Source organism: Dunckerocampus dactyliophorus, chromosome 16 (genome assembly GCF_027744805.1).
Source record: "Dunckerocampus dactyliophorus isolate RoL2022-P2 chromosome 16, RoL_Ddac_1.1, whole genome shotgun sequence".
NCBI lineage: Eukaryota > Metazoa > Chordata > Actinopteri > Syngnathiformes > Syngnathidae > Dunckerocampus > Dunckerocampus dactyliophorus.
In genome coordinates this window covers 12,480,765-12,500,740 of record NC_072834.1, presented here as the reverse complement: position 1 = coordinate 12,500,740, position 19,976 = coordinate 12,480,765, and the positions used below count along the sequence as shown (strand labels likewise).

Sequence of the window (19,976 nt, the reverse complement as noted above, 5' to 3'; positions counted from 1 at the left end):
AACCAACCCAAACCTTTATTTTGAGAGTCTTCATTAAACAGAGCTTCATCTGAATAAACTATGCTTTCCCCACATATTATTGTACAGTGCAATATATTATCCATAGAAATAGCAGAATGCAGTTACAGTAAATCTGCACATGGTTTTCACATGTCATCACAGAAAAATATAAATGACAGTTTCCTCCAGGTTATTATCACAGGATTGTTAAAAAAACAATACTAGTAAAGATGTAGAAAGGAACAACTGGTCAGAAGCTAAAAAAAAAAAAAAGTTCATGCTCTAAACACCATCAAACCCTATCTTGAAATAAATAATTTTAGTACACAAGTTTATGCAAGCACCCCACACTACTTCAAATAGTAACGTTGGTGCAGATGCTTATGGTGACAGAACAGGAGAGGTGTGTCCAGGCTGGTCCACCAATATTATAGCTCAACAAAGTAGCAACGACACATTGCAGTACAATCCAAGGGATTTTGAAGGTTATATGCAGTTTCTACATTATGTTGCCTTAAACCGCTTTAGAAAGAAAAAGGACAGACACTAACCGTTGACAAAGAGTACGAGTGACAGATTAGCTACAGACCAATCAATATACAGTACAGTGGAATCTTTAAAATCAATCTCAACTCATTCGGTCACATTTCTAATTGAAATCATAGAAACAGAAATCATTTGTACAAAGCATTTGAACGATGAACCCTGCTATCATCCTTGGGGTTCATTTGACCCCATTCAATGTTTAAAAAAATAGTAGTTGACTTTTTATTTTTTTGCTTCTTATTTCATGACTCTTCCTAATTTGATGGGTACAATTGGTTCAGCATAAAATTATCGTTATGATATTTTTTCCATCTGTTAAACACACATTGCACGCTTTGGTGTTCCTCTGGGCTCAATTTGACCCCAAGCTGTTTTAGCTGTGAAAAACACGTCTGTCTTTGTGTGACCCACGTGTGACCTAACATCCACACACCTACAAGTGCAGAGTTGATACTTTTGAGTTGAGGAAGGTATATCAAATATAATACATATGCTCTAAATTCCATGAACCCGGCTTCGCCAAGGTCCCCACTTTGAGCTGCCACCCATCTCACACTGCACTCGACCCCTTTTTCTAAGAGTGGTGAGCCCATTGGCCACCAGACGCTTGCCATGGAGCCCCACCCCACTGTGACCCGACCTTGGATAAGTGGAAAACCCCCTCACACACACCAAATATTGACGATCCTAAGCCCCAATAACATAAGGGAGACGTCATAGTGACTAACCAGAAAAATTTTATAAAAAATACAAATAAATACAAATAAATGAATGACTTAATAGTTAAGCAAAACAAAGAGAGTCTTAACTTTACGGACAAAGCCCGATGTGAATTTGCGTTGCAGGACCGCCCCACACATTAATTGGGACACAAGTGTAAAAAGATGAAAACCATAAACCAAACAAGGGACAACACATACGCTACGGCTTTAAAAGTCTGTTTACATCAGGTAACTTCCTGTAGCACTTCTTCTTTTCATCTCATGTTCTCTTCTTATTTCAACCCCTTTTGGAATAAATGTGGTAGAGAAAAAGGCAAGCCCAAGAAAAAGCAAAACACATAGGTAATGCTGGGGTTGAGGGGTTGCTGAACTGACTCTTATGGTGTACGCTGTCTCATCATGCCACTGAAGTAATGCAAGGGCAGAAATTTGGGTCGTTTGACTTCCACTCTATTGTCAATATTTCAAATGCTGCAGAGCGTAGTGGATGTAGACGACAACAATAACAACAAAGTCCCCGAATGAAAGGAAGCTCGTCGTCATACTTACTCCCATTCCCTGCGGCTGGAAGGACAGGGGCCGCCGAAGTCAGAAAGGTTGTCCATACTCACGCTCTTTCCCATCCAGGCTGTCTCTCGATTCTCACAAGTCCCATCCGTGTTGACCTCATCTGAGCGTACTTTCACACAAAACTAGCACACCCTAGCGGACGTACAAATGCCAAATCCTGCGAACACACATAAAAAAAAGTGCATACCATTATCAACTACTCTGTTGACTCAATTTTATTTGGGTTGTAGAAGAAAACACATGCAGTGGAACCTCGGTTTTCGTATGATTCCTTTTTTGACAAAAAGTTTTGCTAAAACTTTGCCTCGGGTCTTGTACACCGTCTCGGTTATCGTATTGTGTGTGACAAACTCGTATTTTACTCTTTGGTACTAGATAGCATTGCTTGTTGATTCAGTCATCTTGGATCACACACCCAACACCAAATAACGCCATACTTGTTTTACACCAGGGGTGTCAAACTCAATCATACTGGGGGCAAACAGCAAAGCCAACTTCAGATTGTGGGCTGAACTAACATTTTTGGGTATCTGGAATTTATATTGTTTCCTATTGGAAAAATTGTTCGGTTAATTTGGTTTAAGACAGACCCTTTGGAACAGATTCATCTGGAAAAACCAAAGTTCCACTGCACTATTAAATGTCCAAAAATATGTATCTTTCTGTGGATTACAGCTCACCATCAGTAATGTAACAGCATTGAACTATTTTCAATTTGGGTGCAGCATTGCAACAGTAAAAAGTGTTTTTGCACAGGAGGAGCTTCTCTGACCTAGAAAAAATGTCTGAAGCAGATAATTCATATGATAACCTTGCAGAAAAAAATAATAATTGAACAATCACTTCCTTCACAGCCACTGAATAAGGTGAAAATGAACAAGAAAAGGCACTTTTGTAATAAACATCCCGACTAAGAGCTGACATGGGTGACGCATAGAAGTGTCATGCTAAAAATGTTACGTTGTTACGATGAATAATCTGCCTTCAAACGATCACCACTTATTTGCTTTTGCGGTTGGCTCGGTTACGTATGAGTGAGTCCTCCAGTGAAAACACTTTTTGTCTCCGCTATGTCCATGATTATTAATCTAAAAGTCGATGTAAGGCAAAGCACGCCAAATGTACAGTATGCATGCAACAGATTTCAAGCACAAAATCATTCTGAGTTGCAAAAGGAAACAAAGTAGATTTATATACTGTACATGGAAAGAATGAACTGAAATAGATAGAAATTAATTCCAGTCATGCAGGTTTAAAATGAAGCGCAGCACTACTCTCAACACTCCACTGTTGTGACCATCATTAAGGATATACGTATATCAACAATCTCTTTATTGCAAAAACAAAATTGGCTTAACTGCGCCAAAACAACATCAGCAAACTAAACTGACCTCTCTGCCCACAGCCACAAACACAGTTAGGACTCACGTCACGCTCACAGACAGTTGGAAAGGATAAAACACTTTAACACTACACATAACTGCCAGGTCGCTGATCCCCTTAAAAGTGGCAGTAATATCTAAGCAGTGTAGTAGTGGTCTTATTCTTGACATGGAAAGGTTGCTAGTGCTTTGGCTTTTATTTTTGTATTACTGTGGCATTTAATTCTTGTACTTGTTTTTATTCCTGTACTTTAACTCCATCATGCTTTCTGTGTACAGTGTGAGTATAATATTTTAGCTATAATTTATGAATAAGATCATACTTACACCAAACATCAGCTTACATCACAGTCTAGGAACTGAACTTGTACGTAACCTGAAGACCACCTGTACTGATTATTGTGACCAATCAAAATATGGTTCCAATTTGCTCAAAATATGGCAGCACTCTGCTCATAGTCCAAAAATATCGCTCATTTTCCGTCAATTGATTTGCTTTGGGCCTTGTTTCCTTTTAGCAAGATAAATGATGTAGCAGCGTAGGCCTGTCATGATAACAAATTTTGCTCGTTGATAATTGTCCTACAAATTATTGTTGATAATTGATATTATGGACAACATTTTTTAGACCTTTAATTATATGGCATAATTATGAGAGTACATCGTATAAACTTTAATTTCTCAAGAGTATTGGAATGTCAAGAGCTTTTCAATAAGATATATTAAACAAACAACATAATACCCCATAAAACCCCAATGAAAATAACATGGACTTTCCGTCTCTTGTAGCAAAAATTGCTCTTCAATAAAACACACAATCATAACCAAAAACAATACAAAATAGACCCTGTCAGGAAAAAATAGTCTTTCACTTGTATAGCACTTTTTCACCTCCAAGGGACTCAAAGCGCTTTGACAATGTTAGCACATTTATATACTGATGACGCAGCATCAGGAGCAACTGGGGGTTCAGTATCTTGCCCAAGGACACTTCGACATGATCACGGGAGGACGGACAATCGAACCCGCAACCTTCAGATTGGGAGACTACCACTCTACCACCTGAGCCATGCCGCCCCAAAACGCTCTCTCACTCCAATAAAAAGCAGACATAACAATAATTACAATATAAATAAAATGGAGTACCAAGTCTCTGTAAACAAAATTGCACTTGAATAAATAATGACCATTGGGTATTTATTATCCCTTAACTGGAAGGCCTAACGTGTAGTGAACCACACTGTGAGTGTGCACGATTTTGCACTACTTTACTACGTCGTCCAAACACCTCAGTCAGCATTGACTGTCGGGACAAAGGCTCCGCTGCCCGCAGCATTTTTTTTAATCGTTGGATTAATCAGGCCTATAGTAGTGTGACACATGGGCATGTGACTTGCAAGTTTTCATTGCACGATAAATACGATAATGGCAACAATTATATTTTGAAATGGTACTATAACCGTAGGAAGGTTTATCATGGTTTATCGTGACAAGCATAAAGGCTATGTTCACAGTCCAGGTCATTTTGCTCATATGTGACGTGTATCTGATTTTTTTCATGTCGTTGTGAACACCACAATTCCGATTTTTTCAAATACGACTCAGGCCTCACTCGTATGTGGATATAAACCCGATACGTATGCGATGCGACTGCAGTGTGAACGGTCAGGTCGCATATATCCGACCTATATGTCCTCGAAATGCGTGTTTCGCCGTGCTTGCCGAGACCTTAAAGGTACTCACCGATGTAGGCAAAAGTTCTTCTTCTCATCCATAAATTATTTTTAAAAGGTGTTAGTAAAGCAGCGTTCATCAGACGTGGCAGCAAGTTGTTTACGAACTAGCATAGCTTTCTTTCTTCTTAATCTCCTACACGGAATCATTTGGTTGAGAAAATATTGACTCCTGTTGCACAAATCCTTGAAATTGCCACAAACACGTTAAGGAGAGCATGCTAGTAATCTGCAGATCAATACTGAAATATGGATACCAGCTCTTCGTGCTCTAAAGTCCATTCTGAAATCAAAATAGTGATACTTTTGATACTACTACTACAGATATACAGTATTATAGTTTTTTCTGATGTTGTATATTAGCTTGGCTACATTATAAATCACCCCACTACCTCAGTGTACTTCAGGTTTTGAAATAAATCAATAAATTACTATGATGTCTTGTATTCTTTATGCTACGATGTGAAATACTGCACAGTACTTTTTAAAATCAGACACATAAGGTGATTTTGCAAATTGTATCGGATCGTTATCGCCTATACCATCATATATTTTACCCAGTATCGGATCGGAAATTAAATCTAGCCAGAATCTAGCCAGTCGCCGAAAATCCAAATGAAAGTCCTTAATCCTCAAAGTAGAAAGGGAAATTCGGAAAAGTTACTAAAATAAAATCACTAACAACAAACAACTCTAATTAAAAGGTTTTACTTAGTCATATCCTTGGTTGGTCAACTTTTGCCTCAGTTTGTGTCATTTAAGGCACATTTTCCTGACAATTTTGGTCAGATGGCCTTTATTGCTGTATTGCAGATGAGAAGTTCCCCTGTGTACAGTAGTTTTGTCTTATTAGCTTCTCTTCATTACACAGCTGTTACACACAAAATGTTACCATAATAATATAATAGTGCAGGTAAGTGAGCAACAAGTTTCAATCAGGATCACCTCCTTCGATCAAACTTCTGTTACATTCCAGCCCGTAAGCTCTTATTTTGGTGTGTTTTCCCTATTACTTCCTGTCTTGTCTCTGCCCATAGACTTCTGGGTTGGGTTGGGTGCTGGACGGAGCCACGAGCAGCAGCTGGTTCCTAACTGCAATAGAGAATTTTTTCTCCCTGCCATGCTTATGTCCTGCCTCGCTTTCGGGTGTTACCTCTCCTTACTCCATTTGACAAGTGCTACTGGTAAGCCCGTTTTTTTTTTTTTTTGTGCAACTGCATCCTTAGCAGTAATGCAAATCTGTTTGTGATAGATGATTCGATTCGAATCTAGATACATAGGTTACAATATGATTCAAAACCGATATATTTTAAAGACGAAACGATTTTAAAGGATTCGATGCAGTGTACAAATTATATAATTTGATTAAATTCTACTGTTAATGTTTGTTTGATATAGAAATTAATTTTCCATTATCAAATAAAGATGCCAATTATATGAAAAAGGCATTCTCTTACAGTATTTTCAAATGTGTAAAAAAGCACATCATAACCCCAAGCATTTCGTCAGGCACTGGCAAAAATAAAGTCAACAGAATAACAAGTACAGTACGGTACATTCTAGATTTTATATCTATATTTTTATACCTGTTAAATTTGGAACATTTTTAACATGTCTTACTGTTGCTAGAAATGGAAGTGGAGCCACCAAACATCCATTGTATACTGTGTGCAATGACAATAAACATTGATCTATCTATTTATATAAAATATAACAATGGAAAAACAGACGTCTTAACCTTCAGGCCAATCATCCATCCATTTTCTATGCCACTTATCCTCACTAGGGACTCCGGGATATGCCGGGATATGATGGAGCCTATCCCAGCTGACTTTGGGCGAGAGGCAGAGTACACTCTGGACTGGTCGCCAGCCAATCGCAGGGCCCACATAGACAAACAATCATTCACGCTCACATTCATACCTATGGGCAATTTAGAGTCACCAATTAACCTAACATGCATGTTTTTGGAATGTGGGAGGAATACACGCAGCTTCAGCACCTCACTGTGTAAAATGAAGCCACACATATCAGCCTACATTCTTTAAATGAATTGAGGTTAAAACCACACCTTGCTAGGTTAAGAGCTAAAAACACCGGTGTCTGGTTACATGTGTGCCCTGAGGTATTAAAAGCTTTCAACTAGCGACTCGAACTTGGGGAATGGTACAAGCCGACAGTGGAGTTCAAGTTCAAGAGCAACAGCTTTAAATGTCCTATGAAGAACACCAATGTGACAACTTCATTTCAAGATTCTACTATCGGGTTTTCTTTTCAACTTTAATGGACGAACATCTGCTGCTCAAAGGACTTCACACTTTATGGTTTGTTTAGGGATGTGGACAACTTTTCTCAGGACGTTGAATCGATCGCAACTAGACTGTTCAGGTTGTCTTTGAAGACGCTTTGTCTCTTATCCAAGCAGGTGTCATCAGTTCATGCTCATTGACTAGATAGGACAGCTCTAGTCTGGCGGGATGGTTCAGAACCTAAAGTATGTATCCTCTAAATTAGAGGCACGCCCCAACCAAGACTAGATTCACTCTTTTGGGGTGCAAAATAACAGTCTTTAAGATACAGTGGTGTGAAGCCCCTGCCAGTCAACGACAGTCATTTGGGTGGAATCACCCCTGTTAGTTGGAACAACTGGTCATGGACGCACCTGAAACCAAAGGCTCAATATGTTTTTTAAGGAATGAAAGGATGGGAGATAGGTAGGAGTCATTCAGAGATGGTTTCTCAACCTTGGCCTCCCTTACTCCTCTCAAACAATCTGTCTTCCATGTCCAGAAAATGTACATTTTGTCCTCAAAAGCGTGCTGCTTCTTTTTGAGTTACGGGTAGACAGCTGAGTCTTCACCTGAAAATAGCAGCGCCTCTGCTGGTTGCAGCCGAGCAGTGCAGGCTATTTTGTCGTTGGAGACATGATTAATCAACAATCAATTAATTCCACAAAATCAACGGAATCGACACTTTGAACCCTTCTGATGGGCACTGATTAAATCCATGATGTCATGAACTACTTTGGCGTGAATGAGACGAAACACAAGCCATCTGCTATTTGTCTTTAGTTGGAATGCTCTATCAGGGCCATAGCGAGAATATCGCCTCTGGTGCATGCTATGTGTTCATGCTGTAACGTCCCAACAGTAATGTCAAGACTCTGCTGATTTTTAGGTTAACTGACAAACCGTAACAGGTTACAGTCGGCTGTAATCTACACCAACAAAATCACACAAGTCTGACAGTGTAATCGTGAAGCAACGTGCACCAAAAACAGTGCTCACACCTCACTCTCACTCCCACGCCAAGCATGCATATGGTGCCTTCGCTGACCTGCGGACTATAGAAACACCAAAAATAAATAACATTACTGACCCACAGCAGTCACTGCTAACATAACCCAGTCCTACCTTTTCCTTGAAATGACTTTGCATAGGGGCATAGCCACACACGTACTTATGGTTCTGTGTTGACCAGTTAAATAATTATTCATGTCACATCATTTAACTTGAAATGAAAGGTATGCTCAGCTTATTGAAAAGGACATTTTTTACTAAATGTATCTGATATTGTTGGTTATTGCAAAATCATTCATTAGGTGCTGTTGTACAACCCCCCAAAGAAATTAAATTAAAATCATGTATCGAATTTAAATCCTAATATTGGCAGCAAAGAATGCCAATTGGATTATTTTCCCAAACCATTCAGCCCTAGTTTTAACCTCTGCAACTCAATTTTGAGCAGGGCAAAAAATGGTTAAGAATGCTTTTGTTAATAGTTAATAAACAGTATAGATGTATATGCAGTGGATCCCCACACATTCGGAATTCAGCATTCACGGCCCCACGATTTTGCAGATTTTTGGTTAAAATAATAACATTTTACTTTATTTCTTTCTCTGAAAAGAGGCTGTTTTTTTCCACCGGAAAGACATCCCTTTCACCCCAAGTGGGTAATCATTTATAAATACGTTGCAATTCAGGTCAAATGTACAGTTTTTATGTACCACTGTTAAAAAAAGCCCACAAACATGGTTGACATTTTTTTGTCTTTATGCCTCACTGAGAATTTTTCTTTCAAGCGTTGAGATTTCGCACTTGTCCTCTTTAACATAGACTGGTGCCTGACCGTGCTTTGGACTAACTGAAGGGTCTTTAAAGATTTCTCAGGGCAACCGATTAACAGAGAGATACAGCAATCCAACCTGGAGGTCCACAAAAGCATGAATACGTTTTTCTGCATCTGGTAGTGGCAGGACTTTTCTGATGTTCTTTATGTTTCGTAAATGGAATAATGCAGTTTTTGGCACATGTGGTATTTGGGAACTAAAGGAAAGGTCCTGATCAAAGATGACACCAAGGTTTCTGACTGTATTGTGGGGGATGAGTGCAAGACCATCTAGGGCAGTAATATCATTTGCAATCTTGTCTCTGGGGTGCTGGGAACCAAGGACTATGATTTCAGTCTTATCTGAGTTTAATAGTAAAAAGTTGGAGGTCATCCAGCTCTTTATGTCGTTGAGACACGCCTGGAGTTTGGACAGCTGACTAGTTTGGTTAGGTTTCATTGATAGTTGAGTGTTTTCTAATGATATTTGCCTAAGGGGAACATACCAAGGCTGAACAATACAGGTCCTAGCACAGAACCCTGTGGGATGCCATGACTGACATTAACGTGTCTGGATTCTTTATTACTAATGGATACAAACTGCAGGCGATCTGAAAAATAGGACTGAAACCATTTTAATGCAGTTCCTTTAATGCCAAGGGCATTGCTCTTATCTCCGTATCAGGATTTTGTGATCAATTGTGTCAAATGCTGCTGTGAGGTCTAATAAAACTAATACTGAAACGAGGCCTTTGTCTGATGCGGTGAGGCGTCGTTAGTAATTTTCACGAGGGCTGTTTCTGTACTGCGGTGTGTTCTAAATCCGGTCTGAAAGACCTCAAATAGGCGGTTGTTTTGAAGGAAATGGTGTAACTGATTGGCATTTACATTCTCTAGGACCTTGGAGAAAAAAGAAAGATTAGATATTGGTCTGTAGTTAGACAAGACATGTGGGTCAAGGTTAGGTTTTTTTAAGAAGGGGTTTGATTACAGCCACTTTGAATGACTGTGGTATGTAGCCTGTCACTAGCGACATACAGTATCGCTTATCTTGAGAAGAGCTAGTGGATAGTGTCTTTGTATGTCTCTGTAAAAGAGTGTTTGGACTACAGTACAGGGTTTCCACTACATGTAATTGATCATGGCGGTGCGCCACTACAAAATAAAAGCCGCCACACTTTAAAAATGACTTGTTTTTTTTAAACTTGAAAGCAATTTTAAGTCATATATTGTAAGAATTGATATATATGCTATATCAAAACATATATCGCTTATTATTTACGAACATGTTGATCACAATTAGTTTGAAAATGATTTAAAATATCATAAAAATGTTTCACTGCGCTTTATTTTGATAAGCATTCACCGAAATCGCCTGTCTGTCTTGCTGTCACTTGCACATGTGACCAGATACGCTATCGTGAGAATGAACAATAGCCCGTAAACTGTGTAGTCAATTGACGACAGCTTGTCACATGCTAAGCCTATCTATGCCAGCGTGTGTGATCGCTCACGTTTCAATATCATTCCACTTTCCGGCATTTTTGTTTACATTCCTTGCTGGCGGCATCTAGCTAGCTCCGAGCTACAAGTGGCTATTACGTTCATGGGATACATCAATCATAGATCATCATCACAGCTTACTTTTTTGAAGTGTCACTTCACAATCTTGCTCTCTTGTATTATCATTACAGTATAATACTTGAGGCTTGTCTTCAAAACACGAGTTGTGTGTCAAAGTTGTGCAACAGAAACACGTCGTGTGTACAGCTTTAACAGCAATGCTATCACAGCGGTCTCCAACAGGTAGCTCGTATGCTAGCAGTAGCTCACCAGCTGATGTTGAGTTGTTCACCAAAAATATTTGCTTCACCTCTTAGTATTTTTAGGAGTGTTCTATTCAAACATGACACCTGTGTTTAATGACAAGTGAAAACACTGAGTGGAGACGTTTTGTAAATAAAGTGCCATTTAAATGGTGCCAGTGCTCTCAGCAACTTTGCCATTAGATTAACAGTTTTGCAATGTTCCGGGTTCATGTTCTTCTAGTTGTTGAAAAAAAGTTATATAAATAAGTCATAAATAAATTGCTATTTCTCATTTTAAAAATTGCAGACGCAGCAGCGGCAGTCCGCCCTCCCATGCAGCCCACCACCACAGCTTCAAAAATCCTTGCGGAAACCCTGCAGTGTACGGGCACAGTCCTCGTTCTGTAAACTACTGACTGTTCTTGAGCACTTTATTTTTTGTAAGTTGTCAATACAGCGGTACCTCGGTTAACAACCCAACTTTTTGCTAAAATTTTGCCATGGCTTGTGTTCGCTCCCTTGTTTCGTGTCCAAAATACCGGTTTGTTTACGCCACCGTCTTGGATCACGCGCACAAAACGAAATCTCGTGATACTTGCAGGTGATCTCGCAATACAATGTGGGCCGCGGCCGCCATGTTAGGCCTACAGTGTTTGTTTATATCAGAGTTGTAGAGAGATACGCGACATAACTAACACATGGGCTGTACAAAAGAGAAAGGCGATGGACTGTAGCGAGACAAGGGTGCAAGACCTCTGAATTTTACGGCTTAAACAGATGATCGGCGTCATTTCAGAGGTATGTAAATGTGACAGAGTGGCTGCGGTGCATGCGGTACATGAACACACATCCACTCAACAGTCTATCAACCCGGCGGCGCATCAAGGGTGACACTTGGTGCTTCTGCCTGTCTCATTTTACATCCATAACACTAATTTCTGGTTGTAACAACAAAAAATAAGCATTCAAACTTACCATAGCATGTTCGCGGCATCCACTTTCAAACATAGCACACGTCACCAGGCATAAGGCATCCTCGCCAGCGCACTTCCGCGATGTCACTGCCCCCAGTGTTTTTTTTGTTTAATAAACAAAAATTTGCATAAAGCAAATATATTATCCAGTCATCCATGTTGATAGGTGTATTCAAAACTTTGAAATGATCTTTCAAAGGTACACTTATTATCGGTAAAAACTGATTTGTAGCTGCGATTAATTGTGATTAATTACAAGTTAACTATGGACAAAAAATGTGATTAATCACGATTCAATATTTGAATCGATTGACATCTCTACATTTTATACGTTAAATTGTGTTTAAAAAGTGTGTGAGGCACACTGAAGAGAGACGAGTCTAATCTAATAAATACAACAGTCTTATTGAAAATGGTGATCTGAAATCGGAGGAGAATGTCAGGGTAGCAGGAGGGTTTGGAGGGGGAGGAGCGTGTCAAAAATAGACATTTTCATGGGTGTATCAATTGCTTTTCAATTGCGGATATTCATCATTTGCTAGTAGTCCCGGGATGTAATCCTCACGAAAAGCTGGGCTCTACTGGACAGTAAATAAAGTAAAATAGACATATTGCTCATTCGGTGGTTGTCAGTTTATTTGAACGCACTAATTGGTGATCTGCCCCCGAAATACCAAACACTTAATTGACTTAATTATGAGAAGTTCCTCTATGTTTTAGAGGTTACTACTTTGTGTGGCTATGGTAAAAAAGGCAAAAGGTATTATGGGGTACTATAACATGGTCATGTAATCTACCACAGAGGTGTAAGATATCTCGTGTCGCTCTTCAGGTGACAGCAGATAGTTCCCTGTTTGACATCATTAGCATTGCAATAATGTTTCCATTCATCTGAGTGAGTCCAAATCAAATTACACCTCATTACACTCATGACATGCACAGAATGTGCCTATGCATACTGAGCTTTACATAAAGATGAGACAAACACGATGGCATGAAGATTGCTGTCCGCTTGCTAGTCAGTCAATAGGTGGACTCCATGCAGAAGATAAGAATAACGCTAAGGCTGTTTACCTTACAAGGATTAGAGCTGTTTAAACACACTGCTTACAGATCCAATCATTCCACAGAGCAGTGGAGGTGTACTACTTGTTATGCCTTCACAGCGCCACTCAACCTTTGGAGCGTCGTGTGGGAATAAACTAACGCAGTAAAACAGTAAATCAAATCCAAACAAACATAGGGCCAAAATGAAACTCCAAACCGCAGACTTCAAAAGTGTTACAGGTGGTCAAAGAAGGGAATGTGTTCGTGCTTTTTAACATTCCTGTCTGCTGTCTGACATTCTACGCACCAGTCACAACATTAGGTTCACCTGCACAACAGTATCTAAAAGGCTTACTGGAATGACGTACAGCACGGACCTCCACCAAGGCCAAACAATCCTGTTTGGGTCACAGTGTAAGGCTGATATACAGCATATTATCAACATCCATCCATGATTTACTGAAATGTCTAGACGGCTCTATTAATGTAAAAAAATGTAATAATTAGGACGCCGTAAACAGGTTTTCTATGCTCTAACTACGAAAACACTCCCTATATAAATAAGAAATCCTAGTTTGCGGAAATTCACTTACTTCGGTTGGGTCTGGAACCAACTAACGGCTATAAACGAGGGATTACTGTATGTGGTGAAAAAAAGTGCATCTCTGACTAATTGACAGCTCTTGTATTGAAGCTCATTAGATTGTGGGGGCGTACCTAATTAAGTGGCTGCTGCACAGTACGTCCTCTCATTTCCTGAGCTAAGTGACTAGTAAATGTGTGCTATCCTTGCAATTACAAACACAGAGACCACAGCCCCAAATACATACATATGCTGTACGTACACACAAATAGGTTGTGATTTTTATCGCAGGTAATGCCTCCTTAAGGGCACAGGAAGCACTTGTATTGGGTTACAGTGGGACGGCCAAAGGTTGCACCCAGTGACCCCGCAACTCCACAGCATGCACACAGTCAATACGCGGTGTCATAGAAGGGGTGGGAACCTCTCTTAGAGAACAAGGCTGACACAAGTCGAGCTGGGGGAGACTTGTGGGGCCAACACACCCTAAGTCAGCTTAACAAACAACGTAGTGATTCATGTAGTGATTTCTTTTTCTTCTACTGCCATTCGTCACCCTGTTTTTGTGGCGTCACAATGATGACATACCACCTCTGCGTTTTGCCATGAATGTCATCAGGTGGATCAGGTGGGCGCGGGGGTGGAACGGGTTATGTCAACCTCATAACTGGGCCACTTTATGTCTGTTTTATACTGTTTACATTCCACGGCACACCATTAGGCACACTTACACTTGCATCTAATGCTCTGTATCCAAACCAAACAGGTGTTAAGTGAACAATGTGTGTGTGTATGTGTGCATGAAATAACTACAGTGGAACCTTGGTTAGCGTTCACCTCGGTTAGCGTGTTTTTCGGTTAAAGTCGAAAATTTATGCCAAAATTTTGCCTCGGTTTGCACACATTTTCCAATTAACGTACAATAGGAAGCGCGTCTTGTCGTGTTATAAAAACATTCATGAGTCCACCTTTGTTCTTAATGTATTTTTATCACAAACGTCCTTGTTAGCACAGCTTGCTAACAAAATGGCAACCAGAACCAGAAGACAGCTACTGTATGTCGCCTGTCTATGATGTCATCAGCGGTTGACTCTCAAAAATATTAACACAAAACACGTTTTTATAGTTTTACATGCTTAAAACAATTCTAAATACATATAGATGGTGATTGAAAGGGATAAATGAACGTTTGAGGTTACTTTTACGTTCATTGAAGACGTGGCTGTTTCCAAAGACAAGATGTGGCAGCGAGACACCACAATAGTGTTTCTCACCTTCTTTATCAAAATGCTGGCACTTTTGGCCCTATTGTGGGTTACTGAGGTGAGAAACACACTTGAATTCAAGAAACAACTCATGGCAAAACAGGAAGGTGGTGTCTGTGTGGTTGTCTCTTTGCCACATCGTGTCTTTGGGAACAGTCGTGTCAAGAATCACGTGTTCTATGAAGGTAACGTAAACATAATCCTTAACGGGTCACTGACATGATTTATTGACTTTGTTTAAATATGTTCTATATTGTTTGTAATTATGTTTGCGAACGGTAAATTGGTAAAAGTTACATTTATAGTACGTGGCGGGAGCCATGATGGACTAAACGCCTTAGAAAATGGGTGTTTCCTAAGTCAGTGGTCCACAATCTTTTTGGACCCACAGGAGGGTGGTGGTGGGGGTCGTATAGGGATGTAATTTATCTCATTTAGTATGTATTGTGTAAAACTAAGACAGGAATAACATCAAATTAAAAGCACAAAGTGAATACAGACCCACCATCCACCACTATAAGCTTGGAGTTTGTTTTTCAGAGAGAAGATTATAGCGCCGCTGCTTGATGTGTGTGCTAACAGGCAGTGTGCTAGCATGAATTAACTTGAAGCTGTGCACACAACAAATATAAACATTAGCACCTGATAACGTCATCAAACTTTACCTTTATGCATTCTCACAGAGTATCAGCATTTGGGAGCAAACATTAAGCGGAAAAAAAACGATAAAAATACAGTGTAGTTGACCATCTGTGCAGAGTGGGAGAAGGCTAGCGCGCGTACAATGGTGCGTTCGAGGACCGCCAAACAAAGTGGGACACTCGCAACAAACAACATAAACATGTAAACACTTCAAACTATATTATTTTTTATATAAAAATAAATAAAATAATTGACCATATTTCCAAAATTGCTATGCATTTACTTAAAATTTTATTGAGTTATTTACAAATGTATTTTTTTGTGCGTGTTTTTTTTTTATCATTGTTCCTGAAAGGTTTCCTCGGCCCAGTTCAGCCCTGCCCACAGACTGGTATTGGGCCCCGGCCCGGTGGTTGGGGACCCCTGTCCTAAGTGACCTCGGCAAAGGTGCAGTTCTCAGCTAACGCCTAGTAAACAAACCCTTCTAGAGGTAGCTCGTCGACTTTGTTCGGTATATTTTTCATCAAAATACAAGTAGTAGTCATGCCAAAACATTGTGTTGCCGCTGGCTGTTCACAGTGTCCGAGTGAGGTTTTCTTTTCCAAAAGATGAAGCGTTGAGACTACAATGAACGAAGCAAGTACAGAGAACAAGAGACAAATGGACCTCGCGTTCCGTTCTTTGCAATGTTCATTTCACTGAAGACTGCTATGAAGGAACACCTTTACAAGAAGTACTTGGCTTGAAAGTACGGTATAAATGCATTTTGGATGATAGACTGCTATTCCTGATGCTATAGCGGACGACGTCAAAGTTGCCAGAGAACAGAGTAAGTCATGTCTTATTTATATATTGTATTCTAAACACTCTGCCACCATAGCGACAAGCATTCAAAGAATCATACGTGTTATAAAACGTACTTTCACAGCAATATTTTGACGGTGGGGGGCGGCGACGGTGACGAAATACACAATAAAAAAGGCTCTAAAGACCCCTTTACGCTCATTAACAAGCCAATTTAGAACAATAATTGAAGGATAAGCAACTCCATGGTAATTTACACTTACCATTCTGTGTTTGACGCCATCTTCATCTCCATGTCTTCTGTCTCATTCATCCTCTCATGTTTGTTTATTCTGCTTAAACTCAGAGCTGCGCCTTCGCCGACGTCACTTTTCTAAGGTGTTCAGTCCATCATGGCTCCCGCCACGTACTATAAATGTAATTTTTATGAATTTACGTAGAGCATAATTACAAACAATATAGAACATATTTAAGCAACATTGATAAATCCTGTCAGTGGCCCTTTAAATGTTCATTTATCCCTTTCATTCATCATTTGTGTGTATTTATATACATTTTGAATTGTTTCCTGCATGTAAAATTATAAAAACGTGTTTTGTGTGAACATTTTTGGCTTTCTGGAACAGATTAATTGGATTTATATTATTTTTTGTGGTAAAAATTGGTTAGTCGGACGTTATGGAACGAATTTATGTCGTTAACCAAAGTTTCACCGTTCACTTGTTGTACTTTTAAATCACTTTGCTTTGCTATTTATGTTACATTTTGTAGAAAGGCTTAAAAAAAAGGGAAACTGTGATATTATTATGTGTTATAGTATTATGAGTATAATCATTTTAGCTTTATTGCTTTACATTACTTTCATTTCTACAACGTGCTGCACTTTGGACACCCCTGGACTGAACTGCACCATGCTGAGAGCTCTTTCTTATATTTTGCTTCCCTTATTTACCTGCGTTAAAGAGGCAAAATATTAGAAACCCCGCTCAGTACGGTCAGTAACGAACACACTGGTCAATGTAATCAGTGTTTTCGATACATCTCGTGTCGCATTATGTGCCTAATGAAGTGTCCTGCGTGTGTATACGAAATAATAGTGCACAGACACACGCACACGCATACACGTAAAGGGTGTCTCCTGTGAAGAATGATTAGCCAAGTCTAGGAAAAGATCTCATCCTTCGCGCATGACCAGTTTCCACTTGAATTTGTCAACTTTACCCCTAAACCTGAATGGAAAGCCCACATACCTTGAAAGCAAAGGGTGTCCGGCAGAAAACAAACATCCACGCCTAAAAACTGCACCGATGTGATCATTTTTTTGCGTGCGCAGCGACGAGGGCTGCGTGGCCGAACGCGTTAAATTGCATAACAAGTTGACAAGGCGCATGTATTAGGAGAAAAAACCCGTCTGGTCGCTTCTGAGAGGGCTAGATGGAAAAAGTCCACTTCAAGCGCTTTGCCATCCGTGTGTTTCGCGGGCTGCGTGGTCCACCATCCTCGGCGGGCTTGTCAACAGCAGCGAGCGGCTGAGAGGAGAGAAAGTAGGTCAGCTGGTAGCTCAATAGTCGACAACAGCAAGAAGCCGTAGGCACCAGGAGGAGGGGACAGCTTGTAATCTTTAACACGTGTTTTTTTTTTAAATGCACAATCTCATTCTGTACTATTTGGCATTGGAAGACACCGTGTTGCAAAATGAGCATATCGCAGGCTTCATAGTCGAAGAGAGAAGAGACAAGAGAAATGACATGCAAGACAGCAGCCCGCCAGACCCTGACTTTATAAACCTTTTATTTTAATCTAAGAAGGAGAGGCTGGAAAATAACTCAGTGGCCATGCACAAAGATGACACTTTAATCCCCCAAGCATAACAACAAGCTCAACTTTGCCCTCCCTGCATTTCCTATGTTTTTGCTGCGTTTTACAACTTCCTGGTTGCAGTTTCCCCAAATGTGGGTCAGCGGTATGCATGACTAATTGCAAGAACTGATAGTGGACGGCCTGTGAATGTTGCTTCTGCTAAATACTATGGTGCCATCACACTTGTCATTTTTTGGTCCGGTTCTCAGGCGGTCTCGGTCCCCGTTTGGTCCTGTTTCACGACAGACCATCGGTTTCCAAAGTATGGCCCTGGGGCCATATACGGCCCACTACTGTTTTGTATCAGCCCCTCAGCACATTCTAAAATACAACTAAACAAGAAAATTAAAAAAAAAACAGCAAAAATGAAAAAAAAAAAAACAGCAGTCATTTTTTATGAGAATAAAAATACAATTTTAGAAGAATAAAGTTGCAATATTAACAGCAAAAATAGCATAAAGTTGAAATATTAAAGGTTACAATATGTAATTAAAAATAAGTAATATGAAAAACAAAACTAGCAATTTTAGGAAAATTAGGTTGAGTAGAAGTTATTTCTTTAATATAAAAAACGTCTCAGCATATCTACATGGGTTGGTTTAAAACATGTAAAAGTGGCCCCCGCATTCCTTTGATTTACCAGTATGTGGCCCTCGGTGGAAAAAGTTAGGACACCCCTGCACTAAACCAAACAAACTGTACCTGCAGCGCAAACTGACTCTAGTCCGTTTTAATAAAGGGCTCATGTCACTAAAACACATGTTTATGTTGTTATTTTCGCTGTAAAACATACCATTGACAGGCATATTTCCTGTGTACCGTACTCGGACTACTTGAAATATTTACCCTTTTTTTTCACACTTTTCGATTCCGGAGACTGGAGAAGAAGGGGGAAGTGACGTTTCATCAAGAACCCTCCCACCCGGTAATGCCCATGGAATTCATTGGTTTCATACTGTTGTGGTGCAGTTTTGGTTGACTTTCTGTGATGTTTTTTCCTATTATGCCCCCTCTTTGTGTGGCAGGCATTTTCACTCGAACAGACGGCGTAAGCCTGTTCATATTTCCAAAAGACACCATTCGCCGCGCCACATTCTTTTGACGACAGTTGTTTCGACACTACGTCTCAAATAAAAGAAAATTAGAGACTGAATGTGTATTAGCAGAAGGTGCTTCTACCATCAGCTGTCCCAACAACTGTATCTTTCTTCATCCCAGACCAGGAAAAACACAAGCACTGATGCAGTTGGAAATAAACAAAACATCAAAAACCAAGAAGACGTTCGACCGAAGAAAAGCTTGCCAAGGTGGCGGTAAGTACATCCAAATTTTTAATAGATATATTCTACGTATCTCAGAACAATAATATGGATTTTCATGCCAAATTTCAAGGCTAGCTAAACAGGGACCGCTGCTCACTCATCTTGTATCTGTCAGTGTCGATCAATGCCAGTCAAACAACATACCTGTTGTGTGTGTTATGTTCCACATGACAGGTTGGACTTATGGGTGTGGTTTTCCTTTGTTCACTGATATTTCCTTTTATTGTGCTCTTATTTTGGTATATCTATTTCCTGTTTTGCATGGTTTTGAGTTCTCCTGAAGTTGTTCGGGGGCAGCTACTGGTCTCAGCTGTTCCTCGTCAGTAATCAGCAGGCTTCTTAGGCTGTGGCGGAGGCACATTGGGGTGGCCAAGGTGAGATCGTTACTCACATGGGGTGGCAATAAGGTGATACCTGAAATGTCTAGATGGCCAGTGGGGTGGCTGGAGGGTGACTAGGGTTGGCCACAATGTAGCCGCGCCACTGTTCTTAAGCACACCATTGTCACTAGGACAATTACGTTTGCGTGGGATTATTGGAAATGGTGAGTTTATGCCATTCTTATACTTTGCTTTGGACTTTTGCATTTTTAAATTTTTGTTGTCAGC

General features: G+C 40.0%; 1 protein-coding gene across 8 annotated transcripts in view; it reads right to left on the bottom strand.

The window, feature by feature from the left end:
- The window catches only part of npas2 (neuronal PAS domain protein 2), a 77,774-nt gene that overhangs the window by 23,862 nt on the left and 33,936 nt on the right, over positions 1-19,976 (bottom strand). For 6 of the 8 annotated variants that reach the window (XM_054755769.1, XM_054755765.1, XM_054755771.1 and 3 more), the window contains one exon: positions 1,818-1,995. In XM_054755769.1, coding sequence (XP_054611744.1) covers positions 1,818-1,891 — 74 coding nt within the window. In that variant the 5' untranslated portion in view covers positions 1,892-1,995. Of the gene's footprint in view, positions 1-1,817; positions 1,996-16,449; positions 16,596-17,436; positions 18,503-19,976 lie in introns of those variants that run through there. The other 2 variants (XM_054755767.1, XM_054755766.1) reach the window with 2 other exon arrangements.